Raw genomic sequence first — 20,950 nt, forward strand, 5'->3', positions numbered from 1 at the left:
TGATTTAATCCATTCGCAAAGAACATTGCTGACGTCATTCCGTCATTGAAAACTGTTGATTGCCTCCCTTTGCATGGACCCGTCCTAATTTCTCGGTTGAGATACTTTCTTAGTTTTTGGATGGTATGTATTGAAAGTCAATTTCACAATTCATCTAGGGAATATTTACCCGGAACACCCAGTTTGGTTGACGGCTGGTATACGAATGTACGCTTATATAGATGCATTTTTGGAAGAACATTTCATGCTAGGATGTAGACCAACTTTTCTTGACATCATATACATTACCATGCAGTTGAAAATTCTAGATCAGCTATAGATGGAAACATGGGAGAGGTTTATAATATGGACAAAGAACATGCATTTACAGCATGCTTGAGTGTTTGTTCATTAATTAATTAATTTATTTATTTATTTGATTGGTGTTTTACGCCGTACTCAAGAATATTTCACTTTTACGACGGCGGCCAGCATTATGGTGGAAGGAAACCGGGCAGAGCCCGGGGAAAACCCACGATCATCCGCAGGTTGATGGCAGACCCATGATTGTTTAAGAGACTGCTTTGTACAGAATATCTTCTCCCAGTGTGGTATTTTGCATTTCCCAGCTAGCTTTTCACAAGACAGCATGTGCACTGTAAACTTATATAACGCCTTAAAACACCACGTTTATACGGAATATTTGGAAACCGGCCGAACTTTTTTCTTCGAAGGAATGAGTGATTATGATTTGATGCCTCTTAGGCAGTATACGGACGTATCGTGGAAATGTTTTCTTGTAGTTTTAGGAATGTTAATCCTTACACTAGAAGAAAAATAAACTGTTAATTTTGAGAGACAGTCTGTTGTTTGAGTGCTGCCAGAATATGCTCTGTTATTATAATATAATATTCTGTCAATTTCACCATGATATCCTGTTAGTCTAGTAGACATCTTTATGTTGAATTCATACAATACGTGCTTTATATTTGACAGAAACACCTGCTGCAATAACAAAATAGATTCTAGCATCACTCAAACAAAAATGTCTTTGTTGAATTTAACAGATTAATTTTTTGAGAGGATATTCTGCTAAGTATTAAACCTTATATGATAATAAAACACAACGTATGTTCTATGTTGTAGATTTCCCCATGGCTCCAAGTCCGGTTCCTGATGTCACTGGCAGGCTCTGCACGGAATGTGGTAAACAGTTCAGTCGTAATGCGCACCTCAAGCGGCATATCATGATGATACACATGCCTGCCCCACCCAAGTTCCCGTGTAGTATTTGTGCGGGGACTTTCAGCCGCAAAGATCACCTGAACAGGCACATGAGGAGAGTTCATGGATTAGAGGCGTCCGCAGAGACCGATGGACAGGTGTATGATTCGGGTTATAGTATGACCACTTTGTAGCCGCGGTATGTCAGAGAGAACGGACGTTCCTACATGTACGTTTGATCCGGACTGTATTGTGACCAGTTTATAGCCAATGTACATGTCAGAGAGAATTAATAATTGGAACGTTTACACAGATGGACGGACCGGCTTTGGATCCTGACTATGGTATGACCAGTTTGTAGCCAGTATGTTAAGTGGAACGTTTACACAGATGACGAACCGGCGTTTGATCGTGACTATAGTATGACCAATTTGTAGCCAGTATGTCAGATGGAACGTTTACACAGATGGACGAACCGGCGTTTGATCCGGACTATAGGGTATGACCAGTTTGTAGCCAGTATGTCAGATTGAACACTTACAAAGACGAAAGGACTGGCGTTTGATCTTGACTATAGTATGATCTGATATTCCTGTGGGAACAGTTACAGAGATTGAAGGACTGACAATTGATCCGGACTATAGTATGACCAGTTTATAGCCAATATATCAGAGAGAACAGTGACAGAGATCAACAGATCGACATTTGATCCTGACTATAGTCTGACCAGTTTGTCGACGTTGAACAGGACTTATCTGTCACTGAAGGTATTTGGTGTTCAACTGAGTTATTATGTGCGTGTAGTGATGTTTCTTTTTCTGCCGAAAATATCGGGATCTAAGATAAATACACAAAAAAATCTCAAAATGTATTTAACTTTCTTAAAATTCTTTATTAATGCACAGGTATTTTGTCCTAAATTGTTTGGTGCTATGCTGAGCTGCATTTGTGCTTTATAGTAAATGTTTGTTCGTTCACAGTTTACATTTTTGTTTTCTAAATGTTTACATACGGGAGGTGTATTGATTGGTGTACAGTAACATTTTAGTTTAGGAGCATGGGAAAGGTCGGGTATTTTCTAAGCATATGACCATGCATCTTGTTCTCACACGCTCTTGATTTATTGTGTGTTTTTGGTAAAGACTATAGTGTTGTATTGTTTCATGTTTCAGAAAGTAAAAAAAATATTTACCTTTTTATATTTATACGTTTAAAAACTTGAAAAGGCGTTGTTCATTTTTCTCCCGTGGACCATTTGTTGTGAGTCCTATTTCCAAGCGTCACTTATCCTATTCAGTCTGGAGTCGAATGGAACGTTGGGAAGTTCGTAAGTCACTTGCCAGATGGTTTCGGTTTTACCCACCAATAAAGTTACCTTCACCGAGTAAGTGAACAAGTCTTGAGTATGGCGTTATACAGCAATCAATTACGTAAACTGAGCCCAGTTTAACAAAGATATTGTACATGTGCGATAATCGCACATATAGCATAATGATACAGTGATAATTACGTACAAAATATCGTGCGATTTATGTACGATAAAAAATGTCGTACACCGCTTAGTGAAACTGGGCCCAGGTGTATAAATCACCTGACCATACCATGTGACAAATCTCGGCAAAAATCACCAAGTGGGTTCTCACACTGTCCAGAGTGAGTATTGTACACAAGCCGATGTGTGGGTAGCACGACGACTTGTAGATGGCATAAAGGGTTGTTTAATTGATTGTGTGATTGATCGATATTTTGGTGCTAAGAGCAGTGTATTAAAGGCGAAAATAGAGAGCAAACAGATAAACAAATAAACAAATCCGGGGCAAGAGTTATTTCAAGTATATAGTACAAAACAAAAAACAACAAAATTTGTGCAGTTGGCCGGTTTAGTTGATGATTGGAGCGCCCGTCTCGAACTCAGGAAACCTGGGATCAAAACTTTAAAAGTGATACTTGTTGCTGCCTTGCTTGGTGCTCAACACTAAGAGGTTAGAGCAAGGAAACAACGACTGGTTGGCCCGTGATCAGTATAATGTTAATGAGTGAGGTGTCATGCCTGGGCATGATACTTCAGTGGCGGCAGCACTTTGGCGGCATGGACTCGCCTTGCCATGAGGAGACACAGTATATATATACACGTACCTAATGACTCATCGTTTTCATATGACTGAAAAATTGTTAAGTACCTCTAAAAACCCATAGATAACTTCATAAATACGGCTGAAATCACGACCAGGTGGGTACTCATGGTGTCCAGAGTAGGCATTGTTAGGCCGGCACGACATGTCAAGCGTGTCAAATCAGTGTGCCATGGCGAACAGGGATGTTCAGTGTTCAACTGTTTCAGTGATTCACTGTTTCAGTGATTGACTGATAAATCGGTGTTTAGGTAAGTGTATTACAGGAAAAAAATTACTAACCAAGCAGATAAAATCATCTACAAATGAAGATCAAGTTATTTCAACTATAGAGTACAAAACACACTGAAAAAAAGAACCCCAGGAAAAACACTTCATGCAGTGCGCCCTATGTCCTAATATGTAGATGTATTGTAATAAGCATAACGATGTATAACGATGATCCGTGTTATTTTTAGAGCTTTTGAGTGTATGCCAATGTTATGGATTGCCCAGTCCACGTCCCCTGGTAACGATCATTGGGTTCAAGTTGTTTTTATACTCATTAATTGATTAAAGCGTCTAAATATTTCTTAAAACAAGGTTTGATATCATGTATTTCTTGTATGAACAGTAAGGCGTTTAGTTAATTAATCAAAATGACCACTCCTCCCCTAATTAGCAACTGCTGTAGTTAATATTCCTATTGAAATCGTCGCCATATCGAGCCTATAGCTCGTTCGGGAATGTGCGAGGAAGGATTTAATATTAAACCAGCGTCTCATCCCAAGTTTAGTATGCTATGTACACGTTTTTTTTCTTTTCCTTCTTCTTCTTTTTTGGGACGGTTCGTTATCTTGTATTAATTTTTCATTATTATTTATTTTGTTTTTTCCTCTCTGTAGTAGTCATAAGTACAGTGTATATAGGCATAGCCCCCCCCCCCCACCCCACCCCCCCGATATAGTCAACCTGTTGCTTAATTTAGGTCTATTCTTAACTGGATAACTTATTCAGAAGAAAGACAAAAAATCTGTCTCAAATTGATTTAAGGAAATATACTGCTATATATTTCCGTTTGTCAAACCTATCTTGGTTCTTTCGTGTTATCAAAATTACAAATGACCAGCAATGACATTTGACCAATAAAATTAATGAATGCTCCCTGCATGGCGCTCTCTCGGTTTGGAGATAAACAACGCCATTACTTCCTGAAACAGCAAAGGACATACATTTTGGGTAAGATTCGACCGAATTTTGCAATGTATCTTTTATTTGACTTTCAGATTTCAAAATTTGTGTGTTTTATAATGTACGTAAAAGTCCAAGATATAGAACCAAGGCCTAGAAGTGGGCATCAATTGCATGATAGTCTCGCACTTAGGACATTTTTATGCTGCTCATTGTAGACTTGTCCACCTAGGCAACAAGTCACCGTTACTATTTCTCAGCCTAAAAGCAGGCCTGAGCTCGCGTCTACCGATCTGAGATTCGATCTGGGCATTGTGGCCAAACGACAGTGAGTAGCGAACAATGCCTTGACTGGATGTTAGCCTGAAACCTTGGTCTAAGGGTGGCTTATATATCTGATACGCGGTGACCGCTGGCCACCCTTAGCCCAAGAGCTATGTGGACCCGATTTCCCCAATAATGCTTACATAGAGCTAACCCCTCATTCATTTCTGATTCGTTTACGTTAGATTCGTCCTAAATACACATAAAGCACGGCAATTCTGAAAGTTAATATATTTATGCGCATTTTGCAACAATCACTACTTGGCTTTACATCACCATTCTCCTGTAAATCTTAGAAGTCAAAAATAGGCTGATATGCGCGCTGCCATTTTTTAAAAATCTGGGTCAGCGAGGGGTGCATGCGTGACAGCGGTTGACCTTTCCTTCAAATTTGGAATGGAACAAATGGCGAACCCCCCCCCCCCCCCCCCCCCATTTTTCACTGCAAAGTTAATTTGACAGTTTGCACAAACTGTGGGGTCCGTTATTGTGCTCAATTGGCTTTCTGTCTGTTAGAACTGACAGCCAGTTGATCAAAACTTAACACTGTGAAAGGTCAACCATGCATGCGCAAGCAGCAACAACCCGATTTATTAAGTCATGATGTCGACACAGCATGTGAGTGTAAGTCACAGCTGTGAATTATCTTGGATTCACTGGTCATAAAGGGTACAGAATGTGGAAAAAATTGGCAGAGGAACAGAGAATGTCTTGGTGAACATAATTTATCGGAATTTTGGCGGTTAATGCATGTATTGTATTTTGCACAGATTTTTGTTTCTCAGCGTTTCTTCACCCTGCTCTTAGAAAACAATATTTTAACCTGGAAGACTTCTTGGCTGTCATCTACGCCTAACCCCATATTAAAAGATGACAGCCAAGATCCTTGGCTAACTGGTCTCATTTCGACACACCGAAGCTCAAACCGGATTTTAGGCTGACCCAACTTCTCACATTTCAAATTAGTACTGTAACCCAAAAGACTTCAACTCCTTTTCTTATATTGGCCTAGCATCATTGGAGCCTTGACAGTGACACTTACAGTGTTAATTTTGTACTCAGCATAGGTCCAGGCCGATTGTGTTTGTTATCGAACAAGTCTCATGCAAATAAAAGACACCAACCTAAAGACCTGCTTTTAGTGTTCACCACATCACCACCATTTGTCCCTACTCACTTTAGAATAGATTTATGAAGGCTTCCACTGTACACGTTCCGCAGGCACGGATGCTTTGTTGAGCGACTACATGCATGTCCTGCTTCATAGTGGAGCAGTGGGAAGATGGCATCCGTGGCCGATGTGCGTGTGTAGTGGTATAATAAATCCATTCTAAAATGAGTAGGGCATATAGTGGTCTTTAGGCTGCTGTCTTTTATTTACGCGAGACTTGTTCAATAACGAAGACAATCGGCCTGGACCTGCGTTGAGGACAAAATCAACACTGTAAGCGTCAAGACTCGCTAGGCCAGTGTTAGAAAAGGAGTTGGAGTCTTTCAGGGCTAACTGTGCTGTAGCTCCTAGTGCAATTCTAGGGTTAGTCTTAGAAGTCTAGCCCTACCACCATAACCACTTCACTCTGATTTAACCTGGCAGTAGGCGAGATTGCACTGAAGCGTTTGGAGCGCTCCATCAAACTTATGCTTGTAGTAAAATCCATGTATTGTGCGGTCATTGGCCTACCTTGATAGAAAGAAACGCGAAGATAAACATCAACACTTTGGCTCAATGTTTTGCTTTAGTTTGGCATCAGTAACGTACTACTCTAGGAAAACATCACATTCCATCCCCTGGACCAGATTGTTTTACAATAGTTGCTAGATTGTATATGTATCTGTTTGTCAACTCAACAGCGACATTAACAAGTCAAGAATATCATACCTTTTAGCCATGGTAATCTGCGAGTGCCCCTTCCCTGTTTTGCTTAAATCTGTGTGCACTCCCGAGGACCCAGAAATGCTGATTCGACTTCTTATAAAACTTGTCAAAAACCTTGCCAGTGATCACCGTGCAATTGATAATTTTAATTAGCTTCACTCCAGGATATCAAATGCCAAACAGAGAAACAAGTGGTAGGACATGTGCGAAGGCTGTGTAAACACATCAAATCTAGAAGCCTTATAAACACATTAAAAACTTCACATGGCCTCAAATCAATTTTACTGACATGCACTACAGCCCGAAAACACTGGCCAGTGCTATGGGTTTTTCGCATTATAATCATGCTCGCTTAGCCTCTGATCATGCCCCTGGGAATTCAAATGTGTCAGTGAAACTCTCCATGAACATCTAAGTGGTAAAATGCATATAGAAATATCTGCGCTTCACATCGCCCTACACAGTTTTTAAATGGTAATCTGGTGAAGTCTCATTTCTACGGAGAAAAAATCAAGGTACATGTGTCTCTTGTGTTGTGAACAATCTGAAGAGAGCGACCGTTAACCTTATTGTTTAAATAAGTCAAGTCAATATTTGAAAAGTCATCCACAGTCGAACTTCTGGACTTCATAAAATACAATTGACTGTATTTCAGACGGTGCAAAATTAAGTCCAGTACATGTACATGTATTCTCTAAATACAATGTAACCAATTGCAAAAATATAAAACTATTATAAATGCAATCCAAGAGGAACACTACAAATGTCTGCTTATGGGCACATTCCCCAAGATGTGTTCACCCATCAACCTAGTGATGTATGCAGCTACATGTACATTGATGGAGTGGACCTGGTAAAAACTTTCCTCCTCTTTATACTTTAGCCTGTTCAGTGTCGTACAATGTTCTGTGGACATGTATATATGACAAGAATTTATCTGCAGGCGATTATGACTTTTTACAGATTTTTTTTGTTGATCATGCTGGATTTGAACATCCATCGGACAGTAGTCCTTTGGATCAGACTTTTCTGAGTAGGTTCGCCCCAGCACATGTCCCTGTGTCATCTCGCAGAAATGTTTCATTTGACTGCAATAGCCAGTCTTAATGTTTTGTATGCACTGAATCTTCTTCTAAGTTCTGAGTCATCAAACCTGTTTTAACAGTAATCCAGGCTTTTGAATCTAGAAGTCAGAATCATCATCCACCATGTTTTCAAAGTAATGTGGCTCCCTTATAAGCTGGCTGATGGAGGGAAAGTTACAGAGTGAAAGCTTTGAAAATTCGAAGGGGAACATGGTGGAGGGGCCCACTTTTATTGAACAGCAGGCCTGTACTTTTTTTCTGTCAAATTAAACCAACAATTTGTGGTTAAACAGCTAAGTTACCTGTCCATTTTTGCTAGCTTTCACTTTGTAACTCTCCATCCATTAGCGGATTAATAGGGGAGGTGCAGTACTGTATCTGTACGGTAAGATATGCGCTGGCTACAGGAACCAGAAGAGGTGAGCTATGGAGATGTCGTGGTTGGAAATCATAGCGTTGCTTAGTCAGTGTTGCTGTTAAAAGTGAGTAAAAGTAGGGTTTGTTAGCATAATCAACATCTTCTCATTTTCATTGTACAGGATAGCCTCCCAGTTAACACTGTTGGCGTTTTTAAAAAGGGACGGAGGAGACCCAATAATGGGTGTGTCACTGGAGCGAGTTCAGAACAAATTTGCCTGTATTATTGGAGAACTCTGCAGTGAGCCGGTCATCTTGTCCAAATTTGCAATATGGCTGGACCTGAGACTGGCAGAGTACAAGGCCAAGGGAGCTATATCCTTAGGTGAGATGATAAATCTGTAGTAAATGTTCAAGCATTAGCCAGGGCATGGTTCAAACCTGGCCATGGACAGCGAATTCATCTGTTCTCCATTTGTCCTTGTTTTTGGTGCCTGGGTGACAATAAGTTGCCAATGGTGCTCGCGTGACTCAAACTTGTGTACATATGTACGTCAGGGTGGAAAAGGGGTTTAACCGGGGCATTTCAGTTTCCTCTGCTCATAAACCTGACTGCCATCATATATAAGTGGAAAATATTTGAGTAGACAGTTTAGCATTACACAATAATCAAATAAATAAATAAAACCTATATGTTTCCATGATTAAACATGCATCTATTTCTTGTCAAAGTGAGTTTTCTTACCACAACTCCCAAAAGTTCATATACATGTAAACACTCTTATGATTTGTTTCCTTTTGAACTTTAAAATAAAAGTATTCTTTTTTGTGTTTTTTTATGAATTATTCTTTAGCCATCTTGTATATAGTGTAGTGAGGTCACTACAGACAGACAGTGTAACCATCTAGTGAACTTTCTTTTCAGATTGCTCAGGGGAAAATCCTGACCCAGGCTGGCTTAAAGGTCACGAAAAACCTGCCTGTGTTCGTGAAGATCACTACCCATATGATCATCCTTTAAGCCGATCCGCTGGAAATGTTCACATGTCTGGTTCAGGTTCCGTCTCTCGGACAGATGACAGGATTTATGATGTTGATGACTCATTGACTGATGATCGCTTGGAGCCAGACGTTGTTGTTGTAAAAGAGGAGTCGGACGTAGAGACCCCTGAGTTGTTCCCAGTGAGTTTACATCGTGTTGATCCAAGTCTGCCACGCAAAAGACACGGACCTGAACACACACCAGCATCATCATATCACACATTCTCCCAATCACCAGCAAAAGTGGGTCGTTTTTCAGAAACTTTGCCGTCCACAACAGAGGACGAATCAGCCAATCAGAGCTTGATCTCTATTATCAGTAAGGCTAAAGACAATGACCCTGTGACAAACATGCACTTACCATCAACCGTGAACTTTAATCCTGATCTACCTTCTGACCAAGGACTCGAGCCTGCTCAATCTATGGGAGATAACTCTGTGTCATTTTCACCGCAACATTTATCCACATCATCAACCCCCCAACATATAAACATCTCTCCATCAGCATCAGTTGACGATTCCAGCTCATTCCAGATGGCCTCACTCCAATCGCTTGATAGTGAACTGCCATTTCCACAAAACTCGGGATTTAGTCCAGGTAGGAAATCTTTCTTTTTGGTCCCCCAAGTGTGAAGTTGGAAAAATGTGTGTGGTTTTATGGTATTAAATTGTCACAAGGGAAGTCTTAAGACCAAACTCTTCTGTCGCTGTCAAAAAAGTCCTTTTGCATCATGTGACTGGTCAAAAATTTTGCCGTAAATCATGTAGAGTTTAGCCGATGAGTTTAAAAAGTGTATCCCATGATTCCTCGTGTCTAGTTGTGATTCTTGGGAATTGGACACAGCTTGGGAGCAATGGAGAGGAGTGTGTTCACAAGATTGTAATACCTGTGACAAGACTCATAAACACACTCACACTTCACTGAACATGTAACTGTTAGCTCTAATAGATTCGCTACACAGCTACTGCTGGAATGCACATCTCACATATGTTTGATTTAGTTATTTATTTGATTGGTGTTTGATTATGCTGTACTCAAGAATATTTCACTTATACGACGACAGCCAGCATTATGGTGGGTGGAAACCGGGCACAGCCTGGTGGAAACCCACGACCATCCGCAGGTTGCTGGCAGACCTTCCCGTGTACGACCAGAGAGGAAGCCAGCATGAGATGGACTTGAACTCATAGCGACGGCATTTGCGAGAGACTCGTGGGTCATTACGCTGCGCTAGTGCGCTAACCAACTGAGCCACGGAGGCCCCTTCATCTCATATGTTGTGCCAAGTGAGTCGTGCCAAAACGCTTCAGTGGGCAACGAAATATTAACACAAGTACCATCTCTACATATCATCTTCCAGAATGCATGTTTCACGTATGGTCTCTGAGAGTATGTCGTGCCTAAACAGGCGGATTATGGGTAGATGGTGGACAGATAACAAATAGGTCTGCATTGATAAGCATGCAGGCCTTTGAAAGCATCACCGAACGACAAATGTGCGCCTAGTCTAAAGTAAATAAATACCCATATGTGTTTTGGAAGCTAATTTACAAATCTAAATACAACACTTTACTGCTCCGACTTAGCGCGATTAGGTTCAGCTTTACAGCATAAATATGGCTTACTGTCGATCCGACACAGTACAAGCAATTACTCCCCGTAACTCTACCAACACTTTGTGTTGGTTTATACATAGAGTTACATTCTTCAACTAGCATTTGCCAATTTAATTGAAACCTGCAAGTGTAACCCCGCAAATTTAGCCTGTCAACCTGAGAAGTAATATGTCAAGTAGCCTGTTTAGCGTGGACACGTTTTTTGCATTTGTCGCTTAATATTTTATTCACTTCAATTCACAAAAGACACCAACCTAAACACCTGTTTTCCGCACCCACTGCACCGCCACCATATGCCCCTACACGCTTTAGAATAGATTTATTATAGCCATGAAGGAGTTGGTTAGCGCGCTAGCGCAGCATAATAACCCAGAGGCCTCTCACCAATGTGATTGCTGTGAGTTCAAGTCCAGCTCATGCTGGCTTCCTCTCCAGTCATAAGTGGGAACGTTTGCCAGCAACTTACGGATGGCCATGGGTTTCCCCTGGGCTCTTCACAGTGTCCTTCCATCATAATGCTGGTCGCCGTCGTATAAGTGAAATATTCTTGATTACGGCGTAAAACATCAATCAAATAAATAAATAAATATAGCCATGAAGGCTTTCCACACCACACGCTCCTCATCCGTGGCAGCCTTCTTCCTACTGCTCCATTTTGAAGCAGAACATTCGTGTAGGCTTACATGTAGTTGCTCAACATTGCGGCCATGTGAGGTCTATTTTTAGCGATTTCTGAGATTTTCCTGCCACCATGTGGCTTGCGGAACAAAGTGGGCGCGTAAATCCACTCTAATACAGCAGTACACACCAATTTTTCCATCATATGTTTGCAGGTGAAGTGTATTTAAATTAATTTGAGTGATGGTTAATGTTATACTGTACAATTTTCCACTTGTACGGAAGCAGTCGATTTTATTTCTGAAGAAAACGGAAGTTCTGCCTTAAAACCACCAACACAACATTTGGCAAGTCACTGACAAGCTTTCCTACCTGTAATGTACGTGTTCAGATTTGCACTCCATATTGGTGGAAGACATTGAGACTTTGCAACAATAACACGAATACCATTGATTGCTTATTATAGATGGAATCCACGAATTTGAATTACATGTACAGTGTGCACTCTCAAGCACGCAGTGAAAAGCAAATTCATTAATAGAAAGGGATTCTGATATCAGCATGTGTATAATACTTGGAAAGACTTGGTACTTCAGCATAGTAGTTTAGCCAGACTTGTCCTGTTGAAATCAGGATTGTCATGTTTCCAGATCTCCCATTTTCTCTATCTCTACTGTGTTAGATTCATCAGAATACATGTAACGTGTCTCCAAGACCTATGAGGGGCCTCCATGGGGGCTCAGTTGGTTAGCGCAGCATAATGACCCAGAGGCCTCTCACCAATGTGGTCGCTGTGAGTTCAAGTCCAGCTCATGCTGGCTTCCTCTCTGGCCGTAAGTGGGAAGGTCTGCCAGCAACCTGCGGATGGTTGTGGGTTTCCCCCGGGCTCTGCCCGTTTTCCTCCCACCATAATGCTAGCCGCCGTCGTATAAGTGAAATATTCTTGAGTACGGCGTAAAACATCAGTCAGATAAATAATAAATAAATAATACTTAAACCCATGAACTTCAGTAAAACCACACACATTTTTCTTTTATGACTTCATTTTCGTTCCTTTCTTTGTACATGTATTTTTGTCATGTTAGTACTAAGGCTTATTACTCTGTGTGCTTTAAACATGCTGTTAGGGTATTCAATATGACATAGTTATTTTTTTTGTTATCTGTACGTTCATGTATTATAGTTGCAACTGATATTTCAACAGAAGCTGCGACATGCTTGTGTCTTTGATATATGTGCATGTGTTGTAGTTGTAATTACACATACACATGTACCTGTTCCTGTAGATACATGTTTAATATTGAGGAGAAGTCAGTCTTCCAGTTGTTTTCACCCTCACGATCGTGAACAAATTATAAACTGCGATGACAGCACTTACATGTATAAAAGCAGGACGCCAGATAGTGTTGAAATACAGCTCAAATTTCTCCTTCATATTGGCTTTACAATGAGCTCCATATTTGGAGCCATTTTAAGATTTTATTTCAAAAAACTGCTTGGGCTCCCAAACCAGTCAAGATGTATACATGAATCTATGAACAAAACTAACAAGTAAATTGAACAAAGATACATGTATGGTGGCTTACCAATGAGATATGTTTTCATAACAATTTCTTTTATTTGCAAACAGCTCATGCCGGCTTCCTCTCCAGCCGTACATGGGGAGGTCTGTCAGCAACCTACAGATGGTTGTGGGTTTCCGCTGGGCTCTGCCTGGTATCCACCCACCATTATGCTGGCTGCTGTCGTATAAGTGAAATATAGTATTCTTGAGTGTGGCATAAAATACCAATCAAATAAAATAAATAAATAAATTTCTTCGCAAACTTGTAATCTCTTAGAAAGCTTCGTTTTGAATTACATTTTATATAATTTCACCTTTAAACTACAAGTTTGGGATCTTAACCTGCAGTTTTTTTTGTTTTTTTTTGCTTGTGTACTAACCAATCTGTGATGTGTATTTGTGTACACATCACAGGAAACTTAATAAAGAATAATTCTAACAATTCACATACTATTTCATGTAGATGCACCTGGTATTGTCTCTTAAGGAAGCATGTTGCCAACGGCGACAAAATTCTGCTGTTATTTTGGATGTTATCTGCATAATGTTGAGACTCCCACATGCATACTGGCATATCTCAGACTTTAAGTGAACAATTGGATGTTCAGTTTTATCAGGGGCTTCTCTTCGACCATTAACCCAATCAAGTTGGTATAATTTAGAAACATTTGCCGAAGACTGAAACTCTCAAATTGATCAACCCAGTCAATGGAGTTTTTGTAAAAATGGAAATAGATTCCACTGAAATTCCTGTTTCATATGCGAAAGGTTGAGGAATTAGGGTATGTAAGTCTGAATGTCTTTGGTAATGTATATAAAAAAAAATGCTGTCCAGTATGACAACTTCAAGGGAGTGAGAGCTTGGGGTTTAACGTCATACTTAACAATTTTTCAGCCATATGATAATGAAGGAGTCCTTAGAGTGCATGTACATGTAATGTGCCACCTTTGTTGCAGTACGGATATCCATTGCTCTCTTATCTAGTGCTGCTTCACTTAGTGGACAAGTGAGCCGCCTAGCCCGAGCCATTATGCTGATATGGGTCAACCAGTCGTTGCACTACCCTTTCATGCTGAACGTCAAGTGAAGTTCCTCTTTTAAGGTCTTAGGTGTGACCCGACCCAGGATTGACCCTGAATCCGGAAGCAAACGCTTTACCAACTGTGCTATCAGGGCCGGTCAATAGTACATGTTTACTATGGACATGTACACATACTGTTAAATGCTGACATGCTGTTAAATTTTGACACGCTGTTAAATGCTGACATGCTGTTGAATGCTGACATGCTGTTGAATGCTGACATGCTGTTGAATGCTGACATGCTGTTAAATGCTGACATGCTGTTAAGTGCTGACTTTTACATATATTTCGCTAATGCATGTACATGTGGCTGTGTACATATCCATGTACATTATCTTTGGTTTAAAAGGAATTCTGTTCTAAGGATATTTGATGTGCACATGCTATGTCAGGAAGGCCACACAAATTCATGAATCCATTTCCTTGGCAATTTCTTTGGCATGATTAGGGATGACTTTGTTCAAGGTATGATAAACCTCATATATATATAAGATATATAATGTTTAAGCAGGTTTAATAATGGTTGGAGGGCATGGAAAAAGCTATATGTAATTCGTCAGATTGTCCTTCAAGAATTTGTGGCCTTTAAGGATGTTTATGGGCTGGTTTGTTGTTAAGCAGAGTGTACTGTATGCAGTGGTTCAGGGATCTACCCTGTATCCAGTGATCTCCATGGGAAACAGAAAAGGCAATTTCTGCATATCTACTATACAAATACTTGTATCTGGTACATATACATGTATGTAGAGAGGTATGAACTTGTGTAGGGGGCAACATCTCCACTTGTTTTTCATACAAGTACAGTTTTAATTCTTTGAGGCTGCAGAGGTGAAGATATTTTAGTGGTTGCTATGCTACCCAGATCACCGTTTTCCTATAAATATATATATATAATGAGCCTCTACGGGCTTAATCTAGCCTTTGAGGGGCACCAGTAGCCATGCTCAGCGGTCAAAGTCGGTCTTTCAGACATCTTTATTATAGGGACACATGTTCTGAAGGTAGTGTTTTGACAGCAGAAGGAATTCCGTATGAAAAATTACTCATAACTAGCATGTAAGCAAGATAGGGTCACATAAACAGTGTAAACGACAGAAGACATACACCTTGCGAATGCCGAGACACCTTTTGGTTATGTGCCTTAGAATACAGGATACATCTATGCACCAGGTCTGCTCATGGGAACGCACTCTGAATCAGTGTCTCACTGTTGTTGTTCCAGCTCAGCCGATGCTGTCTGGAAGCGGGCCTTCGCCTTCATCCACCCGTGCAGACGTCAGGAAAGACACCCGTTTGAGAATGTCCACGCTTGCTTTGCCCCCACATCTCCACCGAGAGGTGGTTCGACGGAGGATATTGCAGGGAATCGGGTTGAAGGACAAAAATGATCACGTGATTCGGAACTTTATCAGTGTTGTGACGGCACTGGAACGCTGGTGGTGGCAGACTCACGGAGAGAAGCGTCGCATGGAAACGCTGACGCCCACAGAGCTGGACACGTATCTGTGTGAGTTTTATACAGTGCTGACAAAACCGTCCGGCGAAGACTACGATCCCAAGTCATTTAGGGCCTTTCCAACAACTCTCGACCGTTTCCTTAGAGAGAAAAACTATCCAGTGTCCATTCAGAAATCTCCATTGTTCTGTCGTTCACAGCTCGCGTATCGAACCAGACTAAGGAAGTTAAAGGAAGCCGTGGAGCTTCGTTAGCGCGCCATAAACTAGACAATGTGCAGACACACTTCAGGGCCGGACTTATACACCAACCTTCACCACAAGGAGCATGACATGTGTGAATCTGGCTGAACTGTAATAAGAATTTCCTAAGCACAACAGACACAGGCAACATTTGTTGTAGAAAATAGGATTTTTAGACCCCGGTGACAAATGATCCGGAATATCGGTTACCAGCTGATGGGCAGCATTTATCCATTCTTGAAGATTCCAGCAGCGACAGACGGTCATGGTAATGCCCATAATTGTAGCAAATCGTTTGTCGCTCTCATTTTGTCTGTATTTACATAACATATCCATCCACATTGGCAGGTTGCTTAGAAGATCCAGATCGCCGCACACCAACGAATCTTTGATGGACTTGTTAGTTTCTAGAGCAGAATTTTTGGATCCAGTTTTCCAGAGTTCAGGAATTATGTTATGGCAACCGTACACGAGAAATTTCCGAGGATTCTTTCTTGCCGGGGAAATCAGGAAATGCCACTGTGCGCTAGGATGTAGTAGAATGAAATGACGGAAGACTTGATATGTTTGGTATTGTACACTGTAATGACTTAAAAGAACAAATATTCCACTTTTCCCGCGGTTGCCATGTTTACCAGATTCGTCAGTATCTACCTATCTACTACTGTGAATAAAAAGATGTTTCAATTTGCTCTGTCATGTATTGGGTTCACCTGAACTCTTTCTGGATTCAGGCATGTGTTGTTGTTGCTCTGCCCAGTCGGCACTAGTCAATTCCTCAACCAGATTCTTTTCCTCATTGGTTAGGTCAAGGAAACGTGACTGGTTGGAACGGGGTCAGTATAATGGGACTGGATGGCGTGTCATCTCTGGTGTCTTCGGCATGATACTGCAGTGGCGCCAGCCCTTTGGTGGCATAGACTCGCCCTGCCACAAGAGTACACAATATATGTACTCACACCTAATGATTCCTCGTCGTCGTATGACTGAAAAGTTGTTAAGTTGGACGTTAAGCCTGAAGCATACATACATACATACATACATACATACATTGCTTTCCGCATTGGCATAATCGGGGGAAAGAGCATTGTTTAGAGTTCTTAAGCATCCGCTGTTGCATTCCGTGTTCGGTTTTGTGCTTGGATTATTGAAATCAAAACGGATGAGATCACAGCATACCTGTTGCATGTTACCAACCTTGTAGTATTTGCGTTAAATAATGTTTGAGATTATTGATTTTGAGCGTCTTTTTCTCTGCTGGATAGCAGTGATATTCGAATGTTGTACTTGGGTAAGACCAGGTCTGTGCAAATGTTGTTTTAGAACGAAATTGCCATAAGCTGCATCTGTGAACAATTTTTTTCCGGAATTCTTGGAAACATTTTAGTAATATAGGATATGCATCAGGTCTGAGATCAAACACACCCTGAATTAGCGACTTACTGTTGTTGTTGTTCCAGCTCAGTCGATGCTGTCTGAAAGCGGGCCTTTACTTTCATCCACACGTGCAGACACCAGGAAAGACACCCGTTTGAAAATGTCCACGCTTGCTCTGCCTCCCCATCTCCATCGAGAGGTGGTTCGGCGGAGGATAATGGAGGGAAATGGGTTGAAGAACAAAAATGATCACGTTATTCGTAACTTCATCAGTGTGGTGACGGCACTGGAACGCTGGTGGTGGCAGACTCACGGAGAGAAACGCCGCATGGAAACGCTGACGCCCACAGAGCTGGACACGTATCTGTGTGATTTTTATACAGTGCTGACAAAACCGTCCGGCGAAGACTACGATCCGCAGTCATTCAAGGCGTTCCCAACAGTCCTCGACCGTTTTTTAAAAGAGAAAAGCTATCCAGTATCCATTCAGAAATCACCAGAGTTTTGTCGTTCTCAGCTCGCGTATCGCACCAGACTAAGGAAGTTAAAGGAATCCGCTCTGCTTCGCAAAAAAGCCGAAAACTTGGCCATAACCAAGCTCGCGTGCGGAACAGTGTGAGACATATGATGTCTACTTGCTAAAATGTAGATATCTCATAAAGGATCGTGACATGTTGGTTGAATCGTAGGTATCCCTGACCCGGTGCATGGCATGTCTGAGTTTTGCTGAAACGTAGATATGGTATATCTTGTCAACAGCAGGATATGTCTGTGTTTTGGTTGAACCATAGAGCATGACATATCAGACTTTTGCAGAAACGCTGATACACGTAAATCTTGTCAAGCAGCAAGACATGTTTGTGTTTTGATGAAACGTTGGTATATTATTTCAGAGAGCATGGCATGTATGAGTTTGATTGAACCGTAGATATTTCCAACAAAGAACATGGTCATTCTTTATTGTCGTATGTCAGGAGCTGGCAGAAATGTTGGCCTATAGATGCCATGAAAAGCTGATCCTGAATCATGGAGGGATTTTTAGAGTCTGATGCTCAAGTATTATAATTGTGTGTTTAATGTGATGACAACACAGGAGTATTTCTAAATCAATGACAATTGCAATTAACTGTATTGCATTTTTTAACCTACTTCGGTGTAAGCCATGGTGCTAGGTAGGGGTGTAATTTTCTAGACTTTAATCGTTTTCATGAACAATTAGTATAAAACATTACGTGTGGTGAATTGAGAAGAGGCCGTATTTTACAGGTTCCGTGTAACCACATAGTTATTTTCACACTCTCGTCGCTGCTCTGGTTTTACTCTGTATGCTGTAAGTCTTTTAATGTGTGGATGTAACAAGTGAGTTACTGTTCACGTAATTGTTTACTTGAGGTGTGTTCATGTCGAACCAACAACTTCCTAAGATGTCTTGGACAGAAGTTCTTCACGTTGTTGGTCCGTATTCTGAGGAGGCATGGTCTGCTCTAATTCTAGTCGTATATATGTACTTTCTTGAACCTTGGTATCCGGTGTCACAACTATACAAAATCATCTTCCACGGCTTTATACATATGTTTTTTTTTTACAGTTAAATAAAATATAATCGTAAAAAAGCTTTAATACTAAGAAATGGTGATTCAGAAGTTTCGAGAAAATGTGGACACCAAACAGATTTTGTCTCCATGTCAGGACGAAACAATCTGGCAAGTCAGGAAAATATGGTCAGCGCAACCGAGATTATCCACTTTTTATATCCGAGCATATACACGATTTGAATACTGATTTCATTCATTTGCTTAAAATATTTCTTGCATCCAACATCATTGAGAGCGGTTCACTGCTTTTCTTAGCGTGCTTCCGTCCTTGTACTTCACATAATGTCTTTGTTCTTTTGGTTGCGTGTGTAAAGCTTCGTTCTGGGAATTGGCCTTGCAGCTGTTGACTCGGAGCGTCCAATTAGGTCTAAAGCTGTTACACGAATGTCTGTTTCGACGCACAGATTTCTGTTGATCTGTTCACAGAGATGACTTGTTTACTTTAAAAGTTGGCTTTTCGTGCATTTGATCATAGGGGCACTTTAAACCACACATTGATGTGCAAGTGCCGTTAATAGTTGGTAGAGTAGCCTTTACAAGATGGTACCTGGAGACCTCCGTGGCTCAGTTGGTTAGCGCGCTAGCGCAGCGTAATGACCCAGGAGTCTCTCACCAATGCGGTCGCTGTGAGTTCAAGTCCAGCTCATTCTGGCTTCCTCTCAGGCCGTACGTGGGAAGGTCTTGCAGCAACCTGCGGATGGTCGTGGGTTTCCACCGGGCTCTGCCCGGTTTCCACCCACCATAAAGCTGACAGCCGTCGTATAAGTGAAATATTCTTGAGTACGGCGTAAAACACCAATCAAATAAATAAATAAATAAATACAAGATGGTACCAAAATTTGAATTTGAAAAATCACATGTCAGAATGGAATTGAAGGTGCTAGTGGAAATTGAAGATTAAGTGTTTTTGATTTCTTGTTGGCATCTTTGCAAGAAACACTCCATGCAGTATGTATCACATTCGGGAATTGGTAGTTTGTAAAATGTGTATCAATTTCAGGAGGCAAAACATGTACATGTAGCTTTACCTTCGTACATAGTTGGATCGAGCCGGTATCACTTCATTACCACGGATTTCAGTTGGTCTTGGGTTGAGTTGACTGTCGTCTTTTATGCTTAATTCTGGTCGACCTATTCTGCTTAATTCTGGTCGACCTATAGCCGGGCATGAGATGTAATATCCGGTGCTTTCGCTATGAAATTCCATGATGCAACACTAGAAATATATGGACCTTCAGACAGGCTTGATACTTGTATGCTGACACCGTAGCGCTTTTTAGGAAAAAGTATTGAAACGTACGTTGAATATCAAGCAGTAGTTGGGATGGTCTTCGCTCGGTTGTAGTATTCTAGTAATCAAATGAAATGGGCTAAAATAATATGAAATTTGACCTTTTGGCATCGAATTTTTATTGTTTTGCCTCCTGATATTGATACACATTTTACGAACTCATTCATGTATAACAGGACTTTTTCCGATTTTAAATCGTTGTAACCCTGTCCATGGAACCTACTTTATCACTTGATTTGAATATTTATTTATTAATTTTTTTTTCAAATAAATCAGTAATATGATAAAAATAAAAACCGTCGCTCCCTTTCCAAAAATTCGTTTCCTATTCGATTGGTTAGATCTTTGCTCCGTTGTATTTTGTCCTAAGAGCAGTATTTAAATATGTGGGTATGTGCATACAAGATTTAAGATTTCTGGGTATGTGCATACAGTACACGTATTGCAAAACCTAATTAAGTAAGCTTGTTTAAATTTGATATAGACACACACAGTGATTTAAGTTTAGGGAGAGAATCGGCCCCGAAGAGGTATGATAAGAAAGTGCAAATTTCAAAATTCCAGCACAGTTCTGTAAATTTCCAAATGAGAAGTAGAAAACTTGGTCGAAGCTCCCATAAAAGTTATATGGCCAAAAAAGAGATGGTTGCTTAGTAACAATCATGCAGTAATGCAATCGCCACAAGAACGCGATCGCTACCAATTTCTCGTGTAGATGAGGAAGTGTCCTTTTAATTTACAGGAAGAAGATCAGCATTAACCAGAAAAGTATCCTTCCTGAAACTTTCATGTGTGTCTTTCTGTGTGCTGTAAAAGTTTGGTTTTTGTTAACGTTTGCCTTCGTATGTAAAACATAAACTTTATAATGTGATCAGTTTTGTCATACATTGACAAGTTTAAGATCTCAGGCGTCGTTCATA

The 20,950-nt window shown here is 40.7% G+C and overlaps 1 protein-coding gene across 1 annotated transcript; it reads left to right on the forward strand.

Moving 5' to 3' along the window:
• The first annotated feature begins 4,527 nt into the window (after positions 1 to 4,527).
• Positions 4,528 to 16,546, forward strand: LOC135463857 (uncharacterized). Its single transcript, XM_064741313.1, has 4 exons — positions 4,528 to 4,553; positions 8,330 to 8,532; positions 9,073 to 9,786; positions 15,292 to 16,546. Exons 2-4 carry the CDS (start codon positions 8,388 to 8,390, stop codon positions 15,777 to 15,779), a joined length of 1,347 nt encoding a protein of 448 aa, XP_064597383.1. The 5' UTR covers positions 4,528 to 4,553; positions 8,330 to 8,387; the 3' UTR covers positions 15,780 to 16,546.
• Positions 16,547 to 20,950: the final 4,404 nt, after the last annotated feature.

Source organism: Liolophura sinensis, chromosome 3 (assembly GCF_032854445.1).
Source record: "Liolophura sinensis isolate JHLJ2023 chromosome 3, CUHK_Ljap_v2, whole genome shotgun sequence".
In the NCBI taxonomy this organism is placed as follows: domain Eukaryota; kingdom Metazoa; phylum Mollusca; class Polyplacophora; order Chitonida; family Chitonidae; genus Liolophura; species Liolophura sinensis.

Bases quoted from the DNA above. Each gene is read 5' to 3' on its own strand.
- LOC135463857 (XM_064741313.1), top strand. From the start codon at position 8,388: ATGGGTGTGTCACTGGAGCGAGTTCAGAACAAATTTGCCTGTATTATT. The intron at 8,533-9,072 runs GTGAGATGATAA...CTTTCTTTTCAG, and splicing joins CAAGGGAGCTATATCCTTAG to ATTGCTCAGGGGAAAATCCT. The intron at 9,787-15,291 runs GTAGGAAATCTT...TTGTTGTTCCAG, and splicing joins AAACTCGGGATTTAGTCCAG to CTCAGCCGATGCTGTCTGGA.